Source organism: Phaenicophaeus curvirostris, unplaced genomic scaffold (assembly GCF_032191515.1).
Source record: "Phaenicophaeus curvirostris isolate KB17595 unplaced genomic scaffold, BPBGC_Pcur_1.0 scaffold_75, whole genome shotgun sequence".
Lineage (NCBI taxonomy): Eukaryota > Metazoa > Chordata > Aves > Cuculiformes > Cuculidae > Phaenicophaeus > Phaenicophaeus curvirostris.
In genome coordinates, this window is record NW_027206697.1 from 547,080 (window position 1) to 570,765 (window position 23,686).

At 58.9% G+C, this 23,686-nt stretch overlaps 2 protein-coding genes across 21 annotated transcripts in view; one reads left to right on the plus strand and one right to left on the minus strand.

Annotated features, from left to right (window-relative positions):
• SCRIB (scribble planar cell polarity protein) overlaps positions 1-1,489 on the minus strand; it is a 92,399-nt gene extending 90,910 nt beyond the window's left edge. For 7 of the 19 annotated variants that reach the window (XM_069882061.1, XM_069882070.1, XM_069882059.1 and 4 more), the window contains exon 1: positions 1,277-1,488. In XM_069882061.1, coding sequence (XP_069738162.1) covers positions 1,277-1,438 — 162 coding nt within the window. In that variant the 5' untranslated portion in view covers positions 1,439-1,488. Of the gene's footprint in view, positions 1-1,276 lie in introns of all 19 variants that reach the window. The other 12 variants (XM_069882064.1, XM_069882060.1, XM_069882072.1 and 9 more) reach the window with 4 other exon arrangements.
• Positions 1,490-3,812: 2,323 nt separating this feature from the next.
• Positions 3,813-23,686, plus strand: PUF60 (poly(U) binding splicing factor 60). 2 transcript variants are annotated; one of them, XM_069882042.1, is made up of 11 exons: positions 3,813-3,914; positions 8,988-9,083; positions 10,707-10,796; positions 11,958-12,008; positions 15,747-15,908; positions 16,718-16,810; positions 17,606-17,819; positions 18,152-18,342; positions 21,259-21,394; positions 21,793-22,028; positions 23,253-23,686. In XM_069882042.1, the coding sequence occupies exons 1-11, from the start codon at positions 3,888-3,890 to the stop codon at positions 23,550-23,552; spliced, it is 1,596 nt and encodes a 531-aa protein (XP_069738143.1). In that variant the 5' UTR covers positions 3,813-3,887; the 3' UTR covers positions 23,553-23,686. The 2 variants fall into 2 exon arrangements, with proteins under 2 accessions (XP_069738143.1, XP_069738144.1); XM_069882043.1 differs by lacking the exon at positions 11,958-12,008.

The following is a 23,686-nucleotide window of genomic DNA, read 5'->3' on the forward strand; positions in this document are numbered from 1 at the left end:
TCCCCACAATCCTGGGTTCCCGATGCCCTCCTGATGGGATCCCAGAATCCCGATACTCTCCTGATGAGATCCTGGGTTCTCAGTATCCGTATCTCCCTGCGACCCCAGGCTCCTGGTACCCTCCCGATCAGATCCCAAGTTCTCAGTACCCATGGCTCCCCGTGATTCCTGGTTCTCCGTGCCCTCCTGATGGGATCCCAGTGCCTCCCCACGATCCCAGGTTTCTGGTTCCCGGTGCCTCTATCTCCCCACAGTCCCAGTTCCTGGTTCCTGTATTTCCCCATGATCCCAGGTTCCCGATACCCTCCTGATGGGATCTTGGGTTCTTGGTACCCGTATCTCCCTGCGATCCCAGGTTCCCGATACCCTCCTGATGGGATCTTGGGTTCTTGGTACCCGTATCTCCCTGCGATCCCAGGTTCCCGGGACTCTCCTGATGGGATCCCGGGTTTCCAGTCCCTGTACCTCCCTGTGATCCCGGGTTCCCGATACCCTCCTGATGGGATCCTGGGTTCTCAGTACCCCTATCTCCCTGCGATCCCAGGCTCCTGGTACCCTCCTGATGGGATCCTGGATTTCTGTTACCCGTGGCTCCCCATGATTCCCTGTTCTCCGTGCCCTCTTGATGGGATCCCGTATTCCCGGTGCCTCCCCATGATCCCAGGTTTCTGGTTCCTGTATCTCCCCGCAATCCTGGGTTTCTGGTGCCTGTATCTCCCTGTGATCCCGGGTTCCCGATACTCTCCTCGTGGGATCCCGGGTTCTCAGTACTCGTATCTCCCCATGATCCCAGGTTCCCAATACCCTCCTGATGGGACCCCAAGTTCCCAGTGCCAGTATCTCCCTGTGACCCCGTGTTCCCAGTGCCTCCCCACAACCCTGGTTCCAGGTACCCTCCTGATGGGACCCCGGGTTCCCAGTACCCGTGGCTCCCCGTGATTCCCGGTTCTCCATGCCCTCTTGATGGGACCCTGGTGCCTCCCCACGATCCCAGGTTTCTGGTTCCCGGTTCCTGTATCTCCCCACGATCCCGGGTTCCCGGTACCCTCCTGATGGGATCCCGGGTTCCCGGTGCCTGCATGTGTCCACGATCCCGGGTTCCCAGTGCCCGTATCTCCCCAGGATCCCAGTTCCCGGTGCCTCCCCACGATCCTGGTTCCTGGTGCCAGTATCTCCCCAGGATCCCGGGTTCCCGGTACCCTTCTGATGGGATCCCGGGTTCCCGGTGCCCGTTCCCCGCCCCCGATCCCGGGTTCCCGGCTCGGGTCTAACTAACCTTGGGCAGCTCGCGGAGCTGGTTGGCGTCGAGCAGGAGCTCCTCGAGCGAGCGGCTGTACCGGTAGATGTCCTCGGGCACGGCCTGCAGCGAGCAGTGCCGCCGGTCCAACGCCTCCACATGCCGGTTGCAGCGCCAGAGCGGCGGCATGCACCGCAGCATCGCCCCGGGGCCCGAGCCGGGACCCGCAGCGGGACCCCCGCACCCCGGCACCCGCACCCCGGCACCCGCCGGGCACGCCGGGACAGCGCCGCGGGATCCGGGACCGCCCCGACACCGGGGAGCGACGGGAGAGCGAGTCCGGGACGCGCCCCGGGGAGCGACGGGAAACCGAGTCCGGGACCGCCCCGAAGCGGGGGCGTACGGGAAACCGAGTCCGGGACCCGCAGCAGGGAACGATGGGAGAACGAGTCCGGGACTGGGATCGCACCGGGAAAGGACGGGAAACCCAGTTCGGGACCGGGATTGCACCGGACAGCGATGGGAAACGGGCACCGATGGGAGAAGGAGTCCGGGACCGGGATGGAACCGGGAAAGGACGGGAAACCGAGTCTGGATCCTGGGCAACGATGGGAAACCGGGATTGCACCGGGACCGCCTCGCACCGAGAATCCTGGGAAACCGAGTCGGGGACCAGGATTATAGAATCATAGAATCACCAGGTTGGAAAGGACCCACCGGATCATCGAGTCCAACCATTCCCATCAATCACTAAATCACGTCCCTCAGCACGTCGTCCACCCGTCCCTTAAACCCCTCCAGGGAAGGGGACTCAACCCCCTCCCTGGGCAGCCTCTGCCAGGGACCAATCACCCTTTCCGTGAAATATTTTTTCCTAATGTCCAACCTAAACCTTCCCTGGCGGAGCTTGAGGCCATTCCCTCTCGTCCTGTCCCCTGTCCCTTGGGAGAAGAGCCCAGCTCCCTCCTCTCCACAACCTCCTCTCAGGGAGTTGCAGAGAGCAATGAGGTCTCCCCTCAGCCTCCTCTTCTCCAGGCTAAACCCCCCCAGCTCTCTCAGCTGCTCCTCTTGTTCTCCAGCCCCCTCCCCAGCTTCGTTGCTCTTCTCTGGACTCGCTCCAGAGCCTCAACATCCTTCTTGTGGAAAACACACACCAGGAGTGGCCAACAATGGGAAATGGGAGTCCAGAGCCGGGACCGCACTGTTTACACAGTGTTTACCTCCATCTCCAGTTCTGAGCTCCTAAAGCACCTCAACCCCATGCGGGGAGTTGGGAGCAGCTACAGTTGTGGTGGGAGATGTGAGGAAGCAGGGAGAGGTTTGGAAGGGACCTCCAAGCCCATTCAGTTCCAACCCCTACCACGGGCAGGGACACCTCCCACTGGATCAGGGGCTCCAAGCCCCATCCAACCTGGTCTTGACCCCCTCCAGGGATGGGGCAGCCACCACTTACCCTGGGCAACGTGGGCCAGGGCCTCCCACCCTCACAGGAGAACATTTCTCCCTAAGATCTCATCCCAATCTCCCCTCTTTCAGCTCCAAATCGTTCCCCTCGTCCTATCCCTGCACTCCCTGATCAAGAGTTGCTCCCCAGCTTTCCTGGAGCCCCTTTCAGCACTAGAAGCTGCTCCAAGGTCTCCCCGCAGCCTTCTCTTCTCCAGGCTGAGCAACCCCAACTCTCCCAGCCTGTCCTTACAGCTCCTGCCCTCAGATTGTCTCCATGGCCTCCTCTGGCCTCACTCCAACAACTCCACATCCTTTCTGCGCTCCAGAATGGCATTTGCCTAATATCCAGTCTCCAGGGCTGAGGACTCTCCCCTGCCCTGGGCAGCCTGGGCCAGGGCTTCACCACTCTGTCCATGAAGGAATCATTCCCAATATCCAATCTAAACTCCCCTGGCCCAACTGGAAGCTGTTCCCTCTCATTAACTGCCTGTTCCTTGTGAGAAGACACCAATATCCACTTCACCACAACCTCTTCCCAGAGCTGTGCAGAGCCAAGCCTCCCCTCAGCCTCCTCTTCTCCAGCAGCCCCAGGTCCCTCACCGCTCCCACAACCCCTGCACTCCAGACCCTTCCCAGCCCTGTTCCCTTCTCCAGACACACTCCAGCCCCTCCAGGTCTTTCTTGGAGCAAGGGGATCAGAACTGAGCCCAGGATTCGAGGTGCTGAGTCCACGGGGACGATCTCCTTCCTGCTCCTGCTGGCTGCATCATAGCTGATCCTCGCCCAGATGACTTTGGCTGCTAAAAACACCTCCCACGCGCGTCCCCCCCACCAGCCCCACCTCACACCTACGCCCGCCATTGCCCGCCTCTTTCCTTCCCGCTTCTTTCCTTCCCGCCTTCCTCGACCACGTGACTCTCCGCGAATCTCGCGAGGCTACCCCAAGATCTCGCGAGAGTTCCCTCCCTTTTGTGCGCTCACCCCGCGACCTCGCGAGGTTCTCGCGTCCCTCCTCCGATATCGCGAGACTCCTCCGCCCCTCCCCCGGGGTCTCGCGAGGGTTCCCCGTTCCCCTCCCTGAGATCTCGCGAGATTTCCCCCTCCCCCGCCCTGTGCGCGTCCCCCAAGATCCCGCGAGATTTCCTCTTCCCGCCTCTCCGCGATCTCGCGAGACCCGCGCGCCGCGGCCGGCGGGGAGGACAAGATGGCGGCCACGACCACCATCGCGCTGGTGAGCGGCGCGGCCCCGGGCGGGCCCTGAGCGCGGCGGCGGCCTCGGGGCGGCCCTGCTCGGTGCTAGGGGGGCGCGGGGGCTGCGGGAAGGAAGGGAAGGGGCGGGGCGGCTCCGGGGATCGGGATGCGCCGCCGCGCTCGTTGCCGCTGCCGCTGGGGTTCGCTGCGCTGGGAGCCGCGCGGTTCGGGCTTCGCTGGTTTGGAAGGGGCCAGGTGGGCGGGGGGGGTGGGGAAGGAGGCGTTCGGTGGAGTTGGACCCTTGCGGAGCTGCCTTTCCCCTTGCTCTCCGTTTCCCCTCTGTTCCTGGAGCCTCCCCTGGTGCCTTTCGGCCCTTCTCTGGCCTCCCCTCCCAGAGCTTTTCTGGCCCTCTTGCCTCCTTCTCTCATGGGGCTTCTGCCTTTTTGCTTCTCCCGTCTCCTCCTCTCCCGGGGCTTCTCTCACCTTCTGTCACCCTGGGCTTCTTCGATTCCCCGGAGCCCTTTTCTTTCCTCCTCTTCCTCCAGAGCCCTTTCTTTCTCTACTGTCCTGGCAACCCAAGCTAAGCCGTGCGCTGCTGTTAAACCTTTTCCTGACGGAGCAGGAAATGTTGGGTGACCGTGGATATAATTTCTTTTGAAATTTTGTTGCTCCTTTTCCATGTTTATGCGAGTATCCTGACAGAATTCATTCCTATAAGAGTCCTTGTGCTCTTGGGAACATTTTTGGGACACTGCTGAGCAGATCTTGTGTGTTGTAAGGAGCAGAACTCCCTCGTTTGTTTTCTGTGCAGTTTATTCACCAGAGGGAATCCTGGTGCTCCCTCTGGGTCTGGATAACTGGAACTGTGTAAAATGGGAGTGGGAAAGCTGGATGCCAGGGCTCCCGGGAAGGCAGCCCGGGCTGTGGCATCCGATACAATCAAAGGGAGCGCTGAGTGGTACGGGGCACCGGGTTACAGCCCCCACCTCCTCCAGTTGTTTTCTACAGAAACATTGGATTTTTCTTGGAAATGGATCTGATTCTGAAGCCGCTCTGTGTTTCCTTAAGGGTCTCCCTTTGAACTCTCTGGGAGTTCTCCTTCATGTTACTCCTTTATGGAATTCGGGGTCAAATGGGAACAGCTTGCTTTGCTTCTATCCCATCTTTGCTTAATTAGGGCTTCGTTGGGTGAGGAGCTTTGCTGGGCTGATGCTGGGAATGAGTGCTGAGCGCATGGGATTCAATGCAATTCCAGAGATGGTCGAACAGAGGGAACGTTGCGTTGCTTTACATTGGCTCAACCAAACAAATTTAATTAATGTTGGGTTGCTTTTCCGCAAACGCACCCTACGGATCGCGAGCTGGGAGCCGAGCGAGGAGTTTGGTGGTGTTGGCAAGGAGGGGGTCTGCTCTCCCTCGGGAGGCTCCATCGTGATCATGTGTCTGGTTCTGGGCTTCCCAGCTCTGGAAAGACCAGGAACGGCTGAGGAGAGCCCAGCGGAGGCCGCGGGGATAAGGAGGGACTGGAGCATCTCTCTTGGGAAGAGAGGCTGGGAGCCCTGGCTCTGTCCAGCCCAGAGAGGGGATCCATATCCAGTGGGAGGAGGGAGCCAGAGTCTACTCTGTGGTGCCCAGCACCAGGACAAGGACACGGGGCATGAACTGGAGCCTGGAACGTTCCACCTAGACAGGAGGAAAAACCTCTTTCCTGTGTGAGTGATAGATCCCTGGAAACAGCTGCTCAGGAAGGGTACAGGATCTCCTTCTCCGGAGAGATCCCAACCCGCCTGGATGCGCTCCTGTGCAGAGGGACTGGAGGAGCTCCAGAAGCATCTTCCAGCCCCACCATCCCAGGATTCTGGGACTTCAAACACCAGGCATTCCAGTTCAAACATGTGGCTCACCGTGTCCCATCAGATTGGGCATCTGCATCTGGAGGGCTGAGTGCAGCGAGCCTGGATGAGCCGTTATTCCTCTGGGCACCCCAGGAAGGCAAACTCGGGTCCTGGATGAGCCGTTATTCCTCTGGGAGCCCCAGGAAGGCAAACTCTGGTCATGGATGAGCCGTGATTCCTTCTGGGAGCCTCAGAAGGGCAAACTCGGGTCCTGGATGAGCCGTTATTCCTCTGGGCACCCCAGGAAGGCAAACTCTGGTCCTGGATGAGCCGTTATTCCTCTGGGAGCCCCAGGAAGGCAAACTCTGGTCCTGGATAAGCTGTGATTCCTCTGGGAGCCCCAGGAAGGCAAACTCTGGTTTCAGAACTGGTGGCTGTGTTGGTCGGAGCTTCCACTACCAAGAGGCGGTGGTTGTTGGGAGCGAGGAAAATGAAAGGGATTGGTGAAACAAAGGATTGTGCCGGAATACGAGTCCGGAGATGGATGGGAGTAGCTATTTTGTCTCTGTTGCTTACAGACCAGGTGATATCCCAGCATTGCAGGGCAAAGAGAGCCTTCCAGGAACAGGGATTCAGGCTTGGTGGAGCATCACCCGCTTGTATTCCCAGCGAGCTTTTGTAGTGACAGGAAGATCGTGGAATCATGGAATGGTTTGGGTTGCAAGGGATCTCAAGGCCCACCCAGTTCCACCCCTGCCATGGCACAAAAGTGTTTATTTTAAGCTTAGATAGAGTATGTTAAGCATCAAAAAGAGAGAATTTCTTCTGTCCAGCCTTACAGTGGGAGCTGAGCCACGTTTTTCCGTGTGAGATCTTCCACAAACGGTGCTCTCATCCCGCTGGACGTGAGCAGACTCTGCCCATCCAGAATCCTGCACTAATCCAGCGGGAGTTCTGCTGCTGTGGGTTTTACCTCGCTGTGCTGGAAAAAAGGACCCACGTCTTGGGGTTCATAGTCCTTGGGAACGAACCCAGATCCCACAAGAACCTCTTGCCTGATCCCTCGCTCAGTTCTTTCCAAGCTCAACCAACCTGCGTGCCTCCGTCTAGACTCTCCTCTCCCTGCTGGAAAGATTGGCCGTGCTCTGATGTGACCAGGAAACTGGCCTAGGGAAACGCCAGAGCTTCCGCAGGCTCCTCAGAACAGCTGGGACGCGTCCTTTGTTCTGCGGCGGTTTAAATCACGGAGCTTGGCTGGAACAGCTTGGGAGTTGAGGACAAAGAGTGAGGACAACGAAGAGTGACCCTGGTCTGGAATTTGGTGGATTTTGGATTTGCTTTCAGCCAGCTTTTCAGTGCAGAGGATGCTCTGTGTTTGGGAGGAGACCGAGCTGGGTCTTGTGAGGTGCTGCTCTGGTGTCGCCTTGTGTCGAGCCGTCAGCTGATGTTTATTGGTTATTGATACTGTGGGAAAGCCACACGCATCGATTGGAATATGGAATGGGACTCGTAGCTCCTGTGCCTCCCCTGTGCTCTTCCTGGTCCCGTGACTGAGCAGAGCGTCCGCATCTTGCTGTTTTCTTCTGGAACAGAGAAATTCCTGTTTCTTCCATGGTAATTTTTAAAGTCAAAGTTATTCCCTAAGTTGTGAACGTCTTTGAGCTTCACTTCTCCCTCACGGGCTGTGGGAAGAACTCGTGTGGTTCAAGTACCGTAACCGCTCGCCCTTTCCTCCTCGTTCTACGTGTAGAAGAAAAACAGGAAAACAGCGTAAGTGGAAAATGGGATCATGAGGGAATTTTGGCTCGTGCTGGGATGAAGGGGAGCCTGGGTGCAGCCACGCGCGGGATCGTTTGCTTCTGGAAGTGTTTTTCTGTCTGGGGCTCCAGCTGTAGCCAAACCCAGTGACTCGCTGTTCCGCACTTTGGAATTACACTGGGGAGGCCCCAATATGCCGGTGTGATTTCCTTCCCAAAGGAGGGATCAGCAGGTAGGATTCCGGAGGTGTTGGTGCCCCCTGGGAACGTCAGTGTTGTGGCCAGTGCTGCTGGGATCGTTCGGAAGCCAAAGTAGCAGGAACGCTCGCTGTTGGTTCTGCTGGAATGCCACTTGCATCATGGAATGGTTTGGACTGGAAGGGACCTCAAAGCCCACCCAGTACCAAGCCCCGAGACTTGGGGCTGCTGGACATGAGCCGGCAACGTGCGCTCGCAGCCCAAACGGCCAACCCTGTCCTGGGTTGTGTCAGAAGAAGCGTTGCCAGCAGGCTGAGGGAGGGCATTCTGCCCCTCTGTTCCTCTCTGGTGAGACCTCCGCTGGAGTGTTGTGTCCAGTTCTGGAATCCTCAACATAAGAAGGAGATGGAGCTGTTGGAACGGGTCCAGGGGAGGCTACAAGGATGATGCGAGGGCTGGAGGACCTCCTGTACAAGGACAGGCTGAGAGAGCTGGGGTTGTTCAGCCTGGAGAAGAGAAGGCTCCGAGGAGATATTAGAGTGAGACCTTCCAGTGCCTGAAGGGGCTACAAGAAAGCTGTGGAGGGACTGTTCACAAAGGCTTGTGGGGATGGGACGTGGGGGAGTGGGGATAAACTGGAGAGGGGCAGATTTAGACTGGACGTAAGGAAGAATTTCTTCACCATGAGAGTGGTGAGGCCCTGGCCCAGGTTGCCCAGGGAAGTTGTGGCTGCCCCATCCCTGGAGGGGTTCAAGGCCAGGTTGGATGGGGCTTGGAGCCCCTGATCTGGTGGGAGGTATCCTTGCCCGTGGCAGAGTTTGGAACTGGATGATATTTAAGGTCCCTTCCAACTCAGACTATCCTATGATTCTATGAATACGGGTGGTGGATGCGTTCCAGGCAGGCCCGGGCCGTATGATCCCTTCAGCCACACTGGAAAACCCTAGAGAAGCTGATCGGTGCTGAGCGTGGTGGGAACAGCTCCTTGTGGTGGCCCTGGAACCTGCTCGGATGTTGGGATTGGGAATCGGCACGGGCAGGTGGTGTGTGTCTGGTGCCGAGTGTGGGAGGCTGGAGGCCTTCCGGAGGAGAATCCGGTGCTCTTGGAACTCTGCATCCACAGGGTTGATCATTTGGCACCGTCAATGGGAGCCTCTCCCTGTGGAGTGCTGGAATGTTAAGGGTTTTTCACAGATCACCAGTGGATTTGGGAAGAGTTTTTCGCTGGCTGCAACGCTGACATGAAGCACGATGGGTTTCTGGGGTGAGGAATCGGTGCCTTGCGTGGAGCGGCATTTCCAGGTGTCTCCTCTGTTTCCTCAGGGCACGGAATCCATCAAGATGGAAAATGGACAGAGCACGGCGGCCAAGCTGGGGCTTCCCCCCCTCACGCCGGAGCAGCAGGAGGCTCTGCAGAAGGTGAGCAGACCTGACGGGAGTTTGGATTCGCTCCTTAGCACACTTGGTCCTTGGGTTGAGGCGCTGGTTTTGCTGGTTTGGGGGTTTTGGGGTGCTTTTTAATGCTCCTCAGTTACTGATTATGTTAAAGGGACCTTGCCTGCCAAGAATTCGTGGGTAACAGCCCTGCTGTGGGGATTCCCACCCTCACATCTGTGCCCCGGGATGACTTGGGTTGATTTAGAGATTATAGATGCTTTTTTGGGAGCGTGACATGCGATTTGCTGCTGGGGTGGGGAGAGCAGTTTCATTCAAAACCGAAACCCCCAAGCGAGCAATGTCTCCAGCTCCCGTTTAACACCACGTGCAGCCACCGCAGCCACTGTGAGGAGCAGCCGGCACCCCACACGGAACAGGATTCTGGTTGCTGCAGGTGGTCTTTGCTCTCTCCACACCAGAACACACAATGAAACCCCTCTGTGTTTCCCTTCTGCTCCCTCCCGTCTTGCTCTAATGGGAGCTGGTAGCGTGCGGCAGGTGTTTTATTCCGCGGGAGCGAGCCGGCGTTCCGGCCAGCTCCCATCTCCCGCTGTTGGTCCCATCTCCCCTGGGGCTGGAGAGGTTTCTGCTGGCTCCTATCGGTTCTCCTGGTGAGAGCCAGATGCCTGGAGAGCAGAGCTGGGAAAAGAGAGGAGGGGAAGCGCGTCCACGTGGGAACCGTTGGCTCAGTGCCCTCCGGTGTGGCAAGCAGAGCCTTGTTCCAGGCGGGCTCCGTGTGAGTGTTCCCGTGGTGCAGAAGCTGCCGGTGTGTGTGTGTGTTCGGCTCACGGCGTGGAACGGCCTGCTTTCCTCTGGCTTCTCTGTAGCTGACGGCTGTAAATCCCCTTGTCCGTTTCCAGGTTTCCGAAGCGCACGTCTCACATCCATGGGTTAGAGCCTGCCGTTTCCTGGCACCTCCCAAACTCGTACGGCCGTGGAAAGCAGGTGCCGGAGGGGTTGGCTGCGCTGTTTGTCCCGTCCCCGGGAGCAGGCACACGCGTGGGCGTTAGGCTTCCCTGGCACGGAGCCTCCGTGCCAGCGCTGCTGGGTGCGGAGCTCGAGCTCTGCCAGACAAAGGAAAGGCAAACGGACCTCGTGTCCGCAGGGAAGGAGAGCTGGAGTGTTTCCATGGGCCAAGGCAGCGGGTTCTCCCAGGTAGAACAGGGCAGAGGCAATAGCAGAGAGGCGGAGCGCTGGTCCTGAGACTGGACAGGGGGTTTGGAGCCCCCTTCCCACTCGTAGACCCTTTTTATCCCGCTGTTCTCTGAGTGGAGAGGACTGGAAGGAGGCTCTGCCCTGGCCCTCATCCCCAGGTAAGGTGTGGTGGTGGGTTCTGAGGGGAAGAGGGACACGGCCCAGCGCGTAGTGCATGCTGCTTCCCGAAGGCCGTGCCTGCTGCGCCCGCCCAGCCCTCACCTCACGCGCTGCATTTCAGGGCCCACGGCTCCGAGATGCAGGCCGGGACGCTAGCGAGCCGAGGCACGGAGCGCCGAAGCGTGCTGCTGACAGCCAGCGTGTGGTTCCGGGAGCCGTGCTGTGAATCCGAACGCTGCTCCCTGCTCCGTGCCGTGACCCTGTGACGACAGAGTCTGTGTTTCTCCCCAGGCGAAGAAGTACGCGATGGAGCAGAGCATCAAGAGCGTGCTGGTGAAGCAAACCATCGCCCACCAGCAGCAGCAGCTCACCAACCTGCAGGTGAGAGCCCCTCCGGGCCGCCCCTTCTCTCTCCTGCTCTCCCCAGCAAGGTGGAGTCCTGTGCACGCTCAGAACCAGAGCACAGCCCTGCGGTCTGCCTGGAGGTTCCCGCAGCGGGATCGGAGCCTGCCCTCCGCTAGAGAAACCCTCTCCTCTGGCACAAACTGCCCCAGTCCCTCCTCCGAGAGCAGAGCCGCAGGGGTTTCTCTCCTGCTGGCTGGGCAGGTGCCTCTTGAGATGCCGGCAGACAAGGAATTCGCTGCGGGTTTCACTTCCAGCTTCCCCTTATGAAGGTGTCTGGGGTTACTGGGAGCGGTTTCCTTTCCAGCAGGCTCCTCCCACCATCTCTTCCCTCCAGGCTCTCCTGTTCCTGGCTGCGCTGCCCCTTCCCCTCCCCATCACTCCCAATTTCAGAGAGAGGGTCCCTCGGCTGTTCCTGCTGATGCTGGAACACCCGGGCACGGGGAGAACCCTTAGCTGGGATTTAAATCTCCCTCCCTTCACAGACTGGAACCGGATGGGCTTTAAGGTCCCTTCCCACCCAAACCATTCCCTGATTTCTCAAACGCGTCCCCGGTGTCCCTGCCTGTGGCGAGGGGTGGAACTGGATGGGCTTTAAGGTCTCTTCCAACTTGAACCATTCCCTGATTTCTCGAACGCATCCCTGGTGTCCCTGCCTGTGGCAAGGGGCTTGGGACTGGATGATCTTTAAGGTCCCTTCCAACCCGAACCATCCCGTGATTCTCTTATCCCGCTGCCTTCCTCTCAAAGCGAGGCTTTTCCGGTGAGGAACCCCCTGGCCGCGCTCGCCGCGTTGGGCAGCTCCGGCCGTCAGGGCTGTGCCTGTTTCTGAGCGCCCGGAGTAGCTGAGGGGCTGGGGGTGAATCGGCCGCAGCGGTTGCAGAGGTTCCCATTGCCTCGAGTCCCCCTGGGGAGAAGACCCTGCTTCCCGAGGCAGCAGCACAGCCCCACCCGGGAATCTGGGGGCCTGGAATCGGCAGGGTCCTGGTGCCGGACAGTACTTGGGAGCAGGCAGCGAGGGGCAAGGAAGGAGAGGCCTCTCCCGCAGGTTCCCTGTGCCGCCGCTCTGCTTGAGTTTTGACAAACAGCCGTAGTATGCTCAGCTCCAACAGACTGAACTCTGTCTTTACTGTCTTTCAGATGGCAGCAGTGACAATGGGCTTTGGAGATCCTCTCTCACCTTTACAATCGGTCAATAGCCATGTTCACTTCTTCTCGGGCACTTTAGTCAGGGCCTACCTAGCGTGGGGAAAGGATGTAGTGGTGATGCGATGCGTTAACGCCACCCGGCACAGCCCTCCCACATCCCCACCCGCTTTGGACGAGCACCACAAGCAGAGGCAAAGTGTAAACCCCCGCCCCGAGGAAGACCCTAGGCTGGGGGCAGAGCCGGGACACCGGCAGCCGGGGTCCTGGAGTCAGTTGGCACAGACAGCGTTAGCTTTCCAACAGTTCTGAACGCGCCCGTGAGATTGTGGGAGCTGCCTTTCTAGGGACGCCACAGCTCCGAGGTCCCGACCCAAAACTGCCTGCCAAGGTAACCGCAAAGGGGCGATTTCCCGCGGAGCAGCGGGCAGCCAAGGTGCTGGGAGGACTGGGGCACTGCAGGCCTGCGCTCGCGTGTGCTTCCAGCCTAGAGGAACACGTGTCGTGCTGAGGGAAAAGCGGGACGGGAGCGACAGACCCACAGGGAATCTGTGCGGTCGTTGGGAGTTTCTGATCTGATGCCGCTAAGAGCTTAATTACCCCCAATTATCCTCCTCTCTCCCAGCCCTGTCTGATGTGGCTGCTGCAGAAAGGGTCCTGTAGCCCCGCTCAACAAAACCTCAGTTATAGATTGAGTTGTAAATACTTTTCCATCTGGCTGGGAAACATCTCTGCCTGCTCTCAGATGCGGACAGAGGCCTGCACTCCAAATTAACCTAAATCCCCCTGTTTGCCCTCCTTTAATGCGGCCTCAGCCAGCCGAGTGGCAGCAGGGCAGCTAAAATAAGGTTTATAAGGGGGTGTGAGTTTGCAATGGGACAGAAGCGCTCGCTGGGAACTGGGAGCGCTGCTTTCTGAACCCTCCTGCCCAAGAAACTTCCACTTCTAATTAACACAGGCACTGACTCGGTAGCCCAACCGCATCAGTTTTACTTTAAAATAACCTGGCTCGTTATCACAGCTGAGCAACAGCCAAAAAGCGTGGACTTATCCTCTTAGCAGGAAATGTTTAATTTCTCAGCCTCCAGGCTGTTCCCGGAGCTGGGAATTGCCAGACCTAGTCCATAGACCTATGCTAGGACGTTCTTCCCTGTTGAGAGCCGGAGCAGGAGCCTGCTCCAGCTCGCTCGCTGTGGGACAGAGCGGTGTAGGTGGGATCCCTGTCCTCGGCCAACGCTTCATCCCAAACCCAGCTTTTGCATCACCTTCTTTAATTCAGTGAGCGCTCTGAGGTGGTGTTTTGGCTTCTCCTGAAAATAACCTTCCCAAGCACCAAGCAGGAATGTTACATGGGTACAGCTCTTGGCTGCCGCCTTCATGGAGGCTGCAGATGCTCTAAACTCCATTTTTAGGTAGGGAAAGGCTGGGAGCCAGTAAAATCTGCGCAGTGTGGCTGTTAGAAGCAATGAGATTCCAGCCCGAGCTCCTATTGCTGCCGTGTCCTTGGTTCACGGGCACACATTGTCATTCCCTGGTTCCTGCCAGTGATCCACACGTAGCCGTAGGCATTGGGGTTTACATCAGCTCTGTCCTTTGTGGGCTCGAATCCCAAGCACAGGTTTGAATTCCTAGTGTGGATCCAAATCCTAAGTGTGGATCCCAGTCCCGAGCAGGGTCTTGAATCCTGAGTGCGGGTCCGAATTCCTAGTGTGAATCCGAATCCTAAGTGCAGGTCCCAATCCCGATTGTGGGTCCCAATCCCAAGCAGGGCCTCGAAGCCAAAGTGCAGGTCTGAATTCCTAGTGTGGATCCAAATCCTAAGTGCGGATCCCAATCATGAGCAGGGGCTTGAATCTCAAGCGCAGGTGTGAATTCCTAGTGTGGATCTGAATCCCGATCATGGATCCCAATCCTGATCAGAGGCTTGAATCCTGAGTGCGGGTACAAATTCCTAGTCTGGATCCGAATCCTGAGTGCAGGTGTGAATTCCTAGTGTGGATCTGAATCCCGATCATGGGTTCCAATCCCCAGCGCGTTGCTGACAGAGCAGAGTCCTCCCAACTCCTCCCACCCCCAGGGTGAGGTGTGGATTTCCCTCTGGAGTGGCTGCTGCCAGGGGAGAGCACGGATCCCCCTTTTCCAGCATTGATAACTTGGAAAGAGGGAACATCCTCTTCTAGACACAGACCCTTCCAGGTGTGAGGAATCCCTGTGCTGGGTGCAAGGCCACCGTGTCCTGTCCAAAAGCTCTTCCCACGGAACACAGGGTGGCTCTGAGCGCACGAACGGCACCGGAGCTGGGAATGCGGGGGAGACCCTGGCAGCCCTCGTGCCCACAGCCCCACGGGTGCCCAAGTCACAGTCCTCCCAGTCGTAGCGCCACGAGCACCTTGAGAACTGGCCTGGTTTTAGCTGTGAAACACTTAAACCCAGCCAGGAGCGAGCGTAAAGTCCCAGCAGGAGCAGCGGCGTGGGGTGAGAGCCTTTCCCGTTCTCAACATCCCTGCTGGATGGCATCAAGGGAGTCAAACCGCTGTAGTTTGGTTCCTCCCGTGGTCGTCGTCGATCACGTGTGGGTGCTGTGAGGGAGGAGGGTTCCCGCAGGAGCGGTTCATGTCCCTGTGATAGTCACAGAATAAACCCTTCGGGTTCTCCCTGTGAGTTGCAGTGTCCCCAGCTGCGTCCGAGCTCACTGCCGCGGCCTTCCGAAAGCAGATGGCTGGGAAAGGCCTGGATGGAAGCGGTAGTGCTGGGGACCAGGGGGTCGTTGGAGCTCCCTGCTGCGGTGCCGGGGAGGGAGAGGTGTCCCAGTTCGCGCTGCCCATGCCTGCCCTGCCACAGTCCGCAGCCCTCGCTGCTCCCCATCCATCCGCCCGCTCCAGGCAGGATAGGAGGAAGCTCCGTGCCCGTCTCCGGTGTCGGGAGCTCCTGCCTCGGCCCCGAGCTGTGCCCTAGGACGTGCTGGCCAGAGCCGGGGTTCTCCGTAGGCAGCGTCTTCCCCGAGCAGCGTCTGTTAGGAGCAGGTCTAGGAGCGCAGTGAGGGCGAAGCGATGGGAGGACGCTGCTCCTGGGGGCCAGCTCTCAGGAACCCCGGGGTTCGATCGCAGGCAGGGTGTCAGGCGCAGGCAGGAGAGGAGAGCACAGAGGTCTCTGCACCGGGACGCTGCGGGCAGAGGCGCTCGGAGCCGGTGTGGGCAGGCAGGGATGAGCACTGGCACCGCTCGCTGACTGCGACGTTCCCCGGAACGTTCCACGCCTCGTGCTTTGCCCTGGGCCCGGGCGGTGGAAGCGAAGCGGTGCCCAGTCCTGGATCCCGTCCTGCCTGGGGCGGGAGGGGGTGTGCGACCCACAAGGGAGAGGGGAGGAGGTTCTGATGGGGAGGGCGCTGCCCGGCGCTGGATCCCGTGCTGTCCCTAGGGGAGGGAGGGTGGCAGGTAGTGTCCAGTGGTGAGGCCTTTGCTGCTGGAGGGGGAAGCGGTCCCAAAACGAAGTGATTTCCTCCTCCTGCAAGCGTTGCTGGAGCCTCGATCAGGCCTGGGGCGGGGTGGGGGGGGACACCTTTCCAGCGGGTTCAGGCTCCCGAAGGGGAGACCCCCGAGCCGTACGGCTCCTCCGCTCCAGCAGTCGGTGCATCGAGCAGGAAAAGACTTCTTACCACTGCGAGGGCCGTCGAGGAGCTCCCGCTGCTGGGTCGCAGCTCCTGGGAGGGATTGGGGACGGGGCTGAGGTCCTGGCGCCGTGGCCGCCCCTGCTCTAACCAGCCAGTTCTTCTTTCCACTACAGATGGCAGCACAGAGGCAGCGCGCCCTCGCCATCATGTGCCGCGTCTACGTGGGCTCCATCTACTACGAGCTGGGCGAAGACACCATTCGCCAGGCTTTTGCCCCCTTCGGACCCATCAAAAGCATTGACATGTCCTGGGACTCCGTCACCATGAAGCACAAGGTGGGTCAGCAGCCCTCGAGGAAGGGCTTTCCTTCTCTTCCTGATTCTATCCAGGAAAAGGATATAAACTAGGAGACCTTAGAGCAGCTTCCAGTGTGGAAAGGGGCTCCAGGAAAGCTGGGGAGGGGCTCTGGATCAGGGAGGGCAGGGATAGGGCAAGGAGAATGGTTTTGAGCTGAAAGAGGGGAGATTGGGATGAGATTTTAGGGAGAAATGTTCTCCTGTGAGGGTAGGGAGGCCCTGGCTCACGTCTAGAGAAGCCATGGCTGCCCCATCCCTGGAGGGGTTCAAGGCCAGGTTGGATGGAGCTTGGAACAACCTGATCCCATGGGAGGTGTCTGCCCACAGCAGAGGATGGAACCCCGGCCCGTGGCAGGGGTGGAACTGGGTGGGCTTTTAGGTCCCTTCCAGCCCAAACCATTCCACGATTCCAAGAAGGAGCCTTTGTCCTTGTAGAGACCAGGCAGCTTTTAGCACTTTTAAGATAAACATTCGTGGCTGCTGGCTCTGCTTTGCTTTGCGGCATCTGTAGCGGGACCGGGTGTGTGTGGGGTGGTGGCACAGAAGATACCACGCGGCTGATAATCCTGTCTGTGTGCCAAGAGGCCTCTGCGGACGAGAGGCTCTGATGCAGGGAGCCCAGTCAGCACCTCGTTTCCCGCTTTAGGCAAAACCTTCTTTGCTGAAACAACTTCTTGGGCCAGGACAGCAAAAATTTGGTACCCAGGGAGCTGTGGTCACCGTAGCTCATCACGGGGTTTGAGGCAGCTTGGCTGATGTGGTTCCACAAGCACATCCTTGTCTCGTAGGGCTTTGCGTTTGTGGAATACGAGGTCCCCGAGGCCGCGCAGCTGGCGCTGGAGCAGATGAATTCCGTCATGCTGGGGGGCAGGAACATCAAGGTGAGTGCTGACAATTCGCGTTCCTCAGCAGTGCGAGGAATGAGTTTGCGTCCAGAAACGCTCCCTGCAGCTCTGTGACATCGGAGATAACCCAGAGTCTGTCCCGATGAGCTCTGCTCTGTCCCGATAACTTAAGCCTGCTCCCTGGCAGACCCTGGTATTCAGCCCTTTTATCCAGTGGCTCCTGGTCCCCTTATCCCCGTGGAGAAGCCTCCAACGCACCGACAGAACCCAGGGACTTATTCTGGGGAGCCAGCTCCGTTTTCCCCACCCACGCCCAGGATGGGCACAAAACCAGCGTGTTTCTTGATGATATTTCAACACCGACACCTTCTTTCATGCCTGTGTGGGTGGGGGATGAGCTCCATCGAGCCTTGGTTTTCCAGAGGAACCGTGGCTGCCCCATCCTGGAGGGGTTCAAGGCCAGGTTGGATGGGGCTTGGAGCCCCTGATCCCGTGGGAGGTGTCCCTACCCTTGGCATCCTGGATGGGCCTTGAGGTCCCTTCCCGCCCAAACCATTCCAGGATTCCATGGTTCTACGTTTTGCTCTCAGAATTGTTCCCAAGTCCTGGAAGTTGGTCTCAGGGAACAGAAAGTGAGGAGGAAGCAGAGCCTGTCCCAGCAATCCCAACTTCCAGAACCCAGCATAGCGCAGGTTGTATCCCGGAGCCGCATCAGTCGCTGCCCTTGGCTCGTTTTGCCCTCGTGTTAATTAGTTTGAGAAGGCAGTGGAGTGTCAGGGTCCTCCTCCGCTGCCGCTCCGGGGCCTCACGGGCCGCTCGCTGCGTCCGCAGGTCGGGAGGCCCAGCAACATCGGGCAGGCGCAGCCAATCATAGACCAGCTGGCGGAAGAGGCTCGGGCCTTCAACCGCATCTACGTGGCCTCCGTGCACCAGGACCTGTCGGACGATGACATCAAGAGTGTCTTCGAGGCCTTCGGGAAGATCAAATCCTGCACGCTCGCCAGGGATCCCACGACGGGGAAGCACAAGGGCTACGGCTTCATTGGTAACGCAGCTCTGGGGCGTTTGTGTGGGGCTGGGAATACTGCCTGGGGTTTAACTGAGGGAGGAATAACATTAACCGTGGGATAAAAATGGATGTGGAGCTGGTCTGTGCCCACGCTTGGGAACACAAGGAACCGCCGGGTGTTTTCACTCACGGCTGCGTAGGCTGAGCGATCACGCGACACCGAGTGCTCTCAGCAGCACTTGGTGATCGGAGGGGTGAAATGAGAGTGCCCAGGCCCTGAGCCATCACTCTCCAGAGATTCCAATCCCACTGCGCGAGAGGGCTCGGGTGAGGCTGAATCCTCAGTAACTTTCCCCTCCTCGGCGCAGAGTACGAGAAGGCGCAGTCTTCTCAGGACGCCGTTTCCTCCATGAACCTCTTTGACCTCGGGGGCCAGTACCTGCGTGTCGGAAAAGCGGTGACGCCGCCGATGCCGCTCCTGACGCCAGCGACGCCGGGCGGGTTGCCTCCAGCAGCCGCCGTCGCCGCAGCGGCAGCGACAGCCAAGATCACGGCACAGGTAGGGCACGGGCCGGCACGGCTCAACCAAGGGAATGACAGGTGGGGAACGAGCGGGTAAGCTGCTCCTGCCAATCCACAGCGAGGAGGGAAAGCCCTGGGAGCACAGCGGGATGTGTGTGGAGGCTCAGCCGTGACACTGGTGAGGATCTGAGACCCTGGTGTCCTGGATCGGAGCCTGGCCAAGCCAATCTGAGCCTGGCCGAGCCGTTCCGTACTCGGCACTGGTGACACCGCTCCTTGAATCCTGGGGTCAGTTCTGGCCCCTCCCCACAAGAAGGATGTTGAGGCTCTGGAGCGAGTCCAGAGAAGAGCAACGAAGCTGGTGAGGGGGCTGGAGAACAAGAGGAGCAGCTGAGAGAGCTGGGGGTGTTCAGCCTGGAGAAGAGGAGGCTGAGGGGAGACCTCATTGCTCTCTGCAACTCCCTGAGAGGAGGTTGTGGAGAGGAGGGAGCTGGGGTCTTTTCTCAAGTGACAGGGGACAGGACGAGAGGGAATGGCCTCAAGCTCCACCAGGGGAGGTTTAGATTGGACATTAGGAAAAAAAATTTCCCGGAAAGGGTCATTGGTCAGTGTCCGAGGCTGCCCAGGGAGGGGGTTGAGTCCCCTTCCCTGGAGAGGTTTAAGGGACGGGTGGACGACGTGCTGAGGGACGTGGTTTAGTGATTGATGGGAATGGTTGGACTCGATGATCTGGTGGGTCCTTTCCAACCTGGTGATTCTATGATTCTATGGTCAGAGGCTGGCCGAGCCATTTGGAGCTTTGTGTGAAGGAATAGGGTGGGAATTAGGAGGGAATTCCCTGTCTGGATGCGCACACCAGAGCTTAGGGAGAGGGTTATGGCCGAGGCTCAAAGAGCGCGTGGAAGCACGTGAGGGGATGGACTGACAAGTGCAGGGACAGCGGCACAAGCAGTGCCCTGTGTTGGGAGGACTCTGCCCGTGCGGTGAGGTGGGAGAAGCCGTAATGGCCTCGGGGTGTTGGGAAAGGGTGAATGCAGGGATTGAGCAGATAAGATTCCCATCGAAGGCTACCCCGTGTCTGCCTCCGGCAGCAGAGCCTTTTCCTGTGGTGCCAGAGCCAGAGAAAGGAACAAATTCCAGCGCTGTTGGGTTCCTGGAAGCTCTTGAGCAAAGATATCGCCGAGGTGCACAGCCCACACCGGCTCCTGCTTGGCCTGCAGCTGATTTTGTGAGCGGCTCCTTTCTCTGGATCCCAAGGCCTCAGTGGGTGAGGGAGGAGCAGCCGCTGCAGAAATTAGGGGTTGCACGTCATGGAATTATGAACTGTTTGGGTTGGAAGGGAGCTCAAAGCGCACCCAGTTCCAACCCCACTGTGGGCAGGGACACCTCCCACTGGATCAGGGGCTCCAAGCCCCATCCAGCCTGGCCTTGAACCCCTCCAGGGATGGGGCAGCTACCGCTGCTCTGGGCAACCTGGGCCAGGGCCTCCCCACCCTCACAGGAGAACATTTCTCCCCAAGGTCTCATCCCAATCTCCCCTCTTTCAGCTCAAAACTGTTCCCCTCACCCTCTCCCCAGGAGAACATTTCTCCCCAAGGTCTCATCCCAATCTCCCCTCTTTCAGCTCAAAACTGTTCCCCTCACCCTCTCCCTGCCCTCCCTGATCCAGATCCCCTCCCCAGCTTTCCTGGAGCCCCTTTCCACACTGGGAGCTGCTCTAAGGTCTCCCTGGATGCTGAAGGAAGCTTCCAGCCATCGAAGCCGTGGAGCTCCATGGGGTCCTGCCAGTGAACGGATTGGAGTCAAAAGAGGGGAGATTGGGATCACATCTTGGGGAGAAATGGTGCTGAGCTCTTCTTTCTGACCCCAGGGAAGGTGCCGGGGGAAGGTGTTAGGTTGGACATCAGGAGAGGTTGTTCCCCCAGAGGGTGGAGGAGCACTGGAACAGCTCCCAGGGAAGCCTGGTGCTATTCCAGAAGCATTTGGAGACATGAGGTGAATCTGGGGTTGGCCTGTGCAGGGACAGGAGCTGGACGCGATGGTCCTTGAGGGTCCTTTCCATCCCAGGACACACCATGAGCCCGTGATCCTGCTGGCACCTCATCTCCTGTCCTGTCACTCCGAGCCCCGACACAAGCTGGGCCCAAGCCAAGGCCTGTTGCTCCCAGCAGCACTTTCCCAGCTACGCCAACCCAAACCTTCCCGGTTTTGCCCTGTGATCGGGATTTCCAGCTCTCCCAACACCCACAGCACCTCCCGGTGCCTGCTCTGATCCAAATACCTGGACTGACCAAACTCAAACACCGTTTGAGATGAAAACCCAGTGAAATGGCAAATCACCTCCATGAAACTACTGAAAACGCACCTCACCCCCCACCTCCGCAGATCCTATATTTTTGTTGCTTTCTGGATTGTTTAACTCATGATGCGGTTACCCAGATCCTGCTCTTCTGCGTTCCCATGGAGCTTCTATGAGCTCTGACACTGGGGAGGAAAGAACTGACAGGCTGGGAGAGTTGGAGCTGTTTGGCCTAGAGAAGTGAAGGCTCCAGGGAGACCTTAGAGCAGCTTCCAGTGTGGAAAGGGGCTCCAGGAAAGCTCGGGAGGGGCTCTGGATCAGGGAGTGCAGGGATAAGAGGAGGGTAACAGTTTTGAGCTGAAAGAGAGGAGACTGGGATGAGATCTTAGGGAAAAATGTTCTCCTGGGAGGATGGGGAGGCCCTGGCTCACGTACCTAGAGGAGCTGTGGCTGCCCCATCCCTGGAGGTGTTCCAGGCCAGGCTGGATGGGGCTTGGAGGAACCTGATCCAGTGGGAGGTGTCCCTGCCCGTGGCAGGGGTGGAACTAGGTGGGCTTTGAGGTCCCTTCCAGCCCAACCCATTCCATGATTCCATGACCCTGCCCTCAGTGCGGCTGCTTCGTGTGGAACTCACGCTTTGCTCCCTTCCTGCAGGAAGCGGTGGCTGGAGCCGCCGTCCTAGGCACCTTGGCCACCCCCGGGCTGGTGTCCCCGGCGCTGACGCTGGCGCAGCCCCTCGGCGCGTTGCCACAGGCCGTGATGGCCGCACAGGCACCCGGTGTCATCACAGGTACGTGTGCCGAGAGCTCCTTCCCTCCTCTGGGTTCCATGATGCTCTGGGCCCCCGTGATGTTCTAGGTCCTGTGATCCTCTGGGTTCCATGATGCTCCACGTTCCCATGATCCTCTATGTTTCATGACCTTTGGATCCCATGGTCCTCTGGGTTCCATGACGTTCTAGGTTCTGTGGTTCTCTGGGTTCTGAGATCCTCTGGGTTCCATGATGCTCTGGGTCCCACATTCCTCTGGGTTCCACGATGCTCTGGATTCCATGATGCTCTGGGTCCCACATTCCTCTGGGTTCCATGATGCTCTGGGCCCCACATACCTCTGGGTTCCATTATTCTCCATCTCCCATCATCCCACCGCTGGCCGCTGTCTTCCCAACGGTTTATTTGTGCTTTTCCAGGCGTGACACCCGCGCGGCCGCCCATCCCGGTCACCATCCCGCAGGTGGGAGTGGTGAACCCCATCCTGGCCAGCCCACCGGCACTGGGGCTGGTGGAGGTCAAGAAGGAGAAGGAGGAGGAGGAGGTTTTCCAGGAGTCGGAGCGGCCGGAGATGCTGAGCGAGCAGGAGCACATGAGCATCTCTGGCAGCAGCGCCCGCCACATGGTGATGCAGAAGTTGCTTCGGAAGCAGGAGGTGAGTGCGAGGGCCTTGGCTTTGGATCTGCCGGGGCGCGGGGTCTGATCTCACCTCTGGGAGCCGCATGGGGCTTTTCCGAGGGCTTGGACCCATCCCAGGCTGGACGAGGCCTGGCAGGAGCCGCCTCGGATCACTCGGTTCGTTAGAGAAAATCGTGACGGCCTTTGGGCTTCTAATTAATGTGAGAGCAGCTCGGGGTCAGGGGCAGCTCCTTCCAAACCCTAGTGCCCACCTGGCCCCCAAGCCCTTCCCCGAAGAGTGGAATCGCGAGGTCTTGGTAAATCCAAATTCCCCAGAGGACGCGAAGAGAAAGGGAATGAATGACTGAGAAATCCAGAACGCAGAGCAGCCAGATGGGCTCGGTCCAGCCCTCAGAAGGGGACGCGTTGCTGATCTCGTTAGGCACAACTGGAGCTTTTTGAGCTTTGGGGTCCTTTCCCTCCCAAACCTTTCCACGATGCGGCAGAGCTGGCATCATGCGCGAAGGCAGAGGCTGCCCAGAGCGGCCAGGGGCGTCCCCATCCTCGGAGAGGCTCAAAAGCCACCTGGACACGGTCCTGGGCAGCTCTGCCGGAGCAGGGGAGGTTGGAGCAAGGTTCTCTAGAGGTGCCTTCACCTCAGTCCGTCTGGGAACAAGCCCCAGAGCTCCCCAGGGCAGCTCAGGCCCCAGAAGGGCTTGAGTCGGGGGCGCTGAGGTGCTCAAGAACACCCGAGTCCCTTTTAGGGAAGCACCTTCAGGTCCTGAAGGTGTGAAAGACCCGGTGAATCCCTCAGTTAGAGACCAGGAAAATGTTCAAGCTCCCCTCCCAGGAAGGCAAAAGGCCTGGAGAGCTTCAGCGCAGGGGAATTCACTGAGTTTTTAGGGTCACTTTGTGCTTCCCGTGTGCCCCAGGCTCAGGAGAGGGAGACAGCTTCCCCAGCCAAGAGGAGGAACCCAGATCTGTTGGTGCTTCTGGTGCCTGCAGAGAAGATGGGCTTGTTTGTCCTTGAAAATCATAGAATCCTGGAATGGTTTGGGCTGGATGGGACCTCCAAGCCCACCCAGTTCCACCTCCCGCTGGATCTGGGGCTCCAAGCCCCATCCAGCCTGGCCTTGAGCCCCTCCAGGGATGGGGCTGGTGGTTCCGTGGCGCTGGGGTGTCCGGCATCGCTCCAACGCCGCAGGTTTCATCTCCACGTCTCTTCGTTGTGGTGACTTCTCTCTTTCCCCTCTCTCTGCAGTCCACAGTGATGGTTCTCCGCAACATGGTGGATCCAAAGGACATCGACGACGACCTAGAGGGAGAGGTGACGGAAGAGTGCGGCAAGTTCGGGGCCGTGAACAGGGTCATCATCTACCAGGAGAAGCAGGGGGAGGAGGAGGACGCCGAGATCATCGTCAAGATCTTCGTGGAGTTCTCCATGGCCTCAGAGACTCACAAGGCCATCCAGGCGCTGAATGGGCGCTGGTTCGCCGGCAGGAAGGTGGTGGCCGAGGTTTACGACCAGGAGAGGTTCGACAACAGTGACCTCTCGGCATGAACTCTGCTCCAGAGGCTCGGCCGCTGCCTGCCCGGCCTCTCTGGGGATTTTTTTAGCCGCGTGGGAAGAGCGCTCCGGGGCAGGCAGGGCTCTCGGGAGGTTTCTGTAGTTGGGATAAAGGCACAAAGAAAGTT

Bases quoted from the DNA above. Each gene is read 5' to 3' on its own strand.
- PUF60 (XM_069882042.1), top strand. From the start codon at position 3,888: ATGGCGGCCACGACCACCATCGCGCTG. The intron at 17,820-18,151 runs GTAACGCAGCTC...TCCTCGGCGCAG, and splicing joins CAAGGGCTACGGCTTCATTG to AGTACGAGAAGGCGCAGTCT. The intron at 22,029-23,252 runs GTGAGTGCGAGG...CTCTCTCTGCAG, and splicing joins AGTTGCTTCGGAAGCAGGAG to TCCACAGTGATGGTTCTCCG.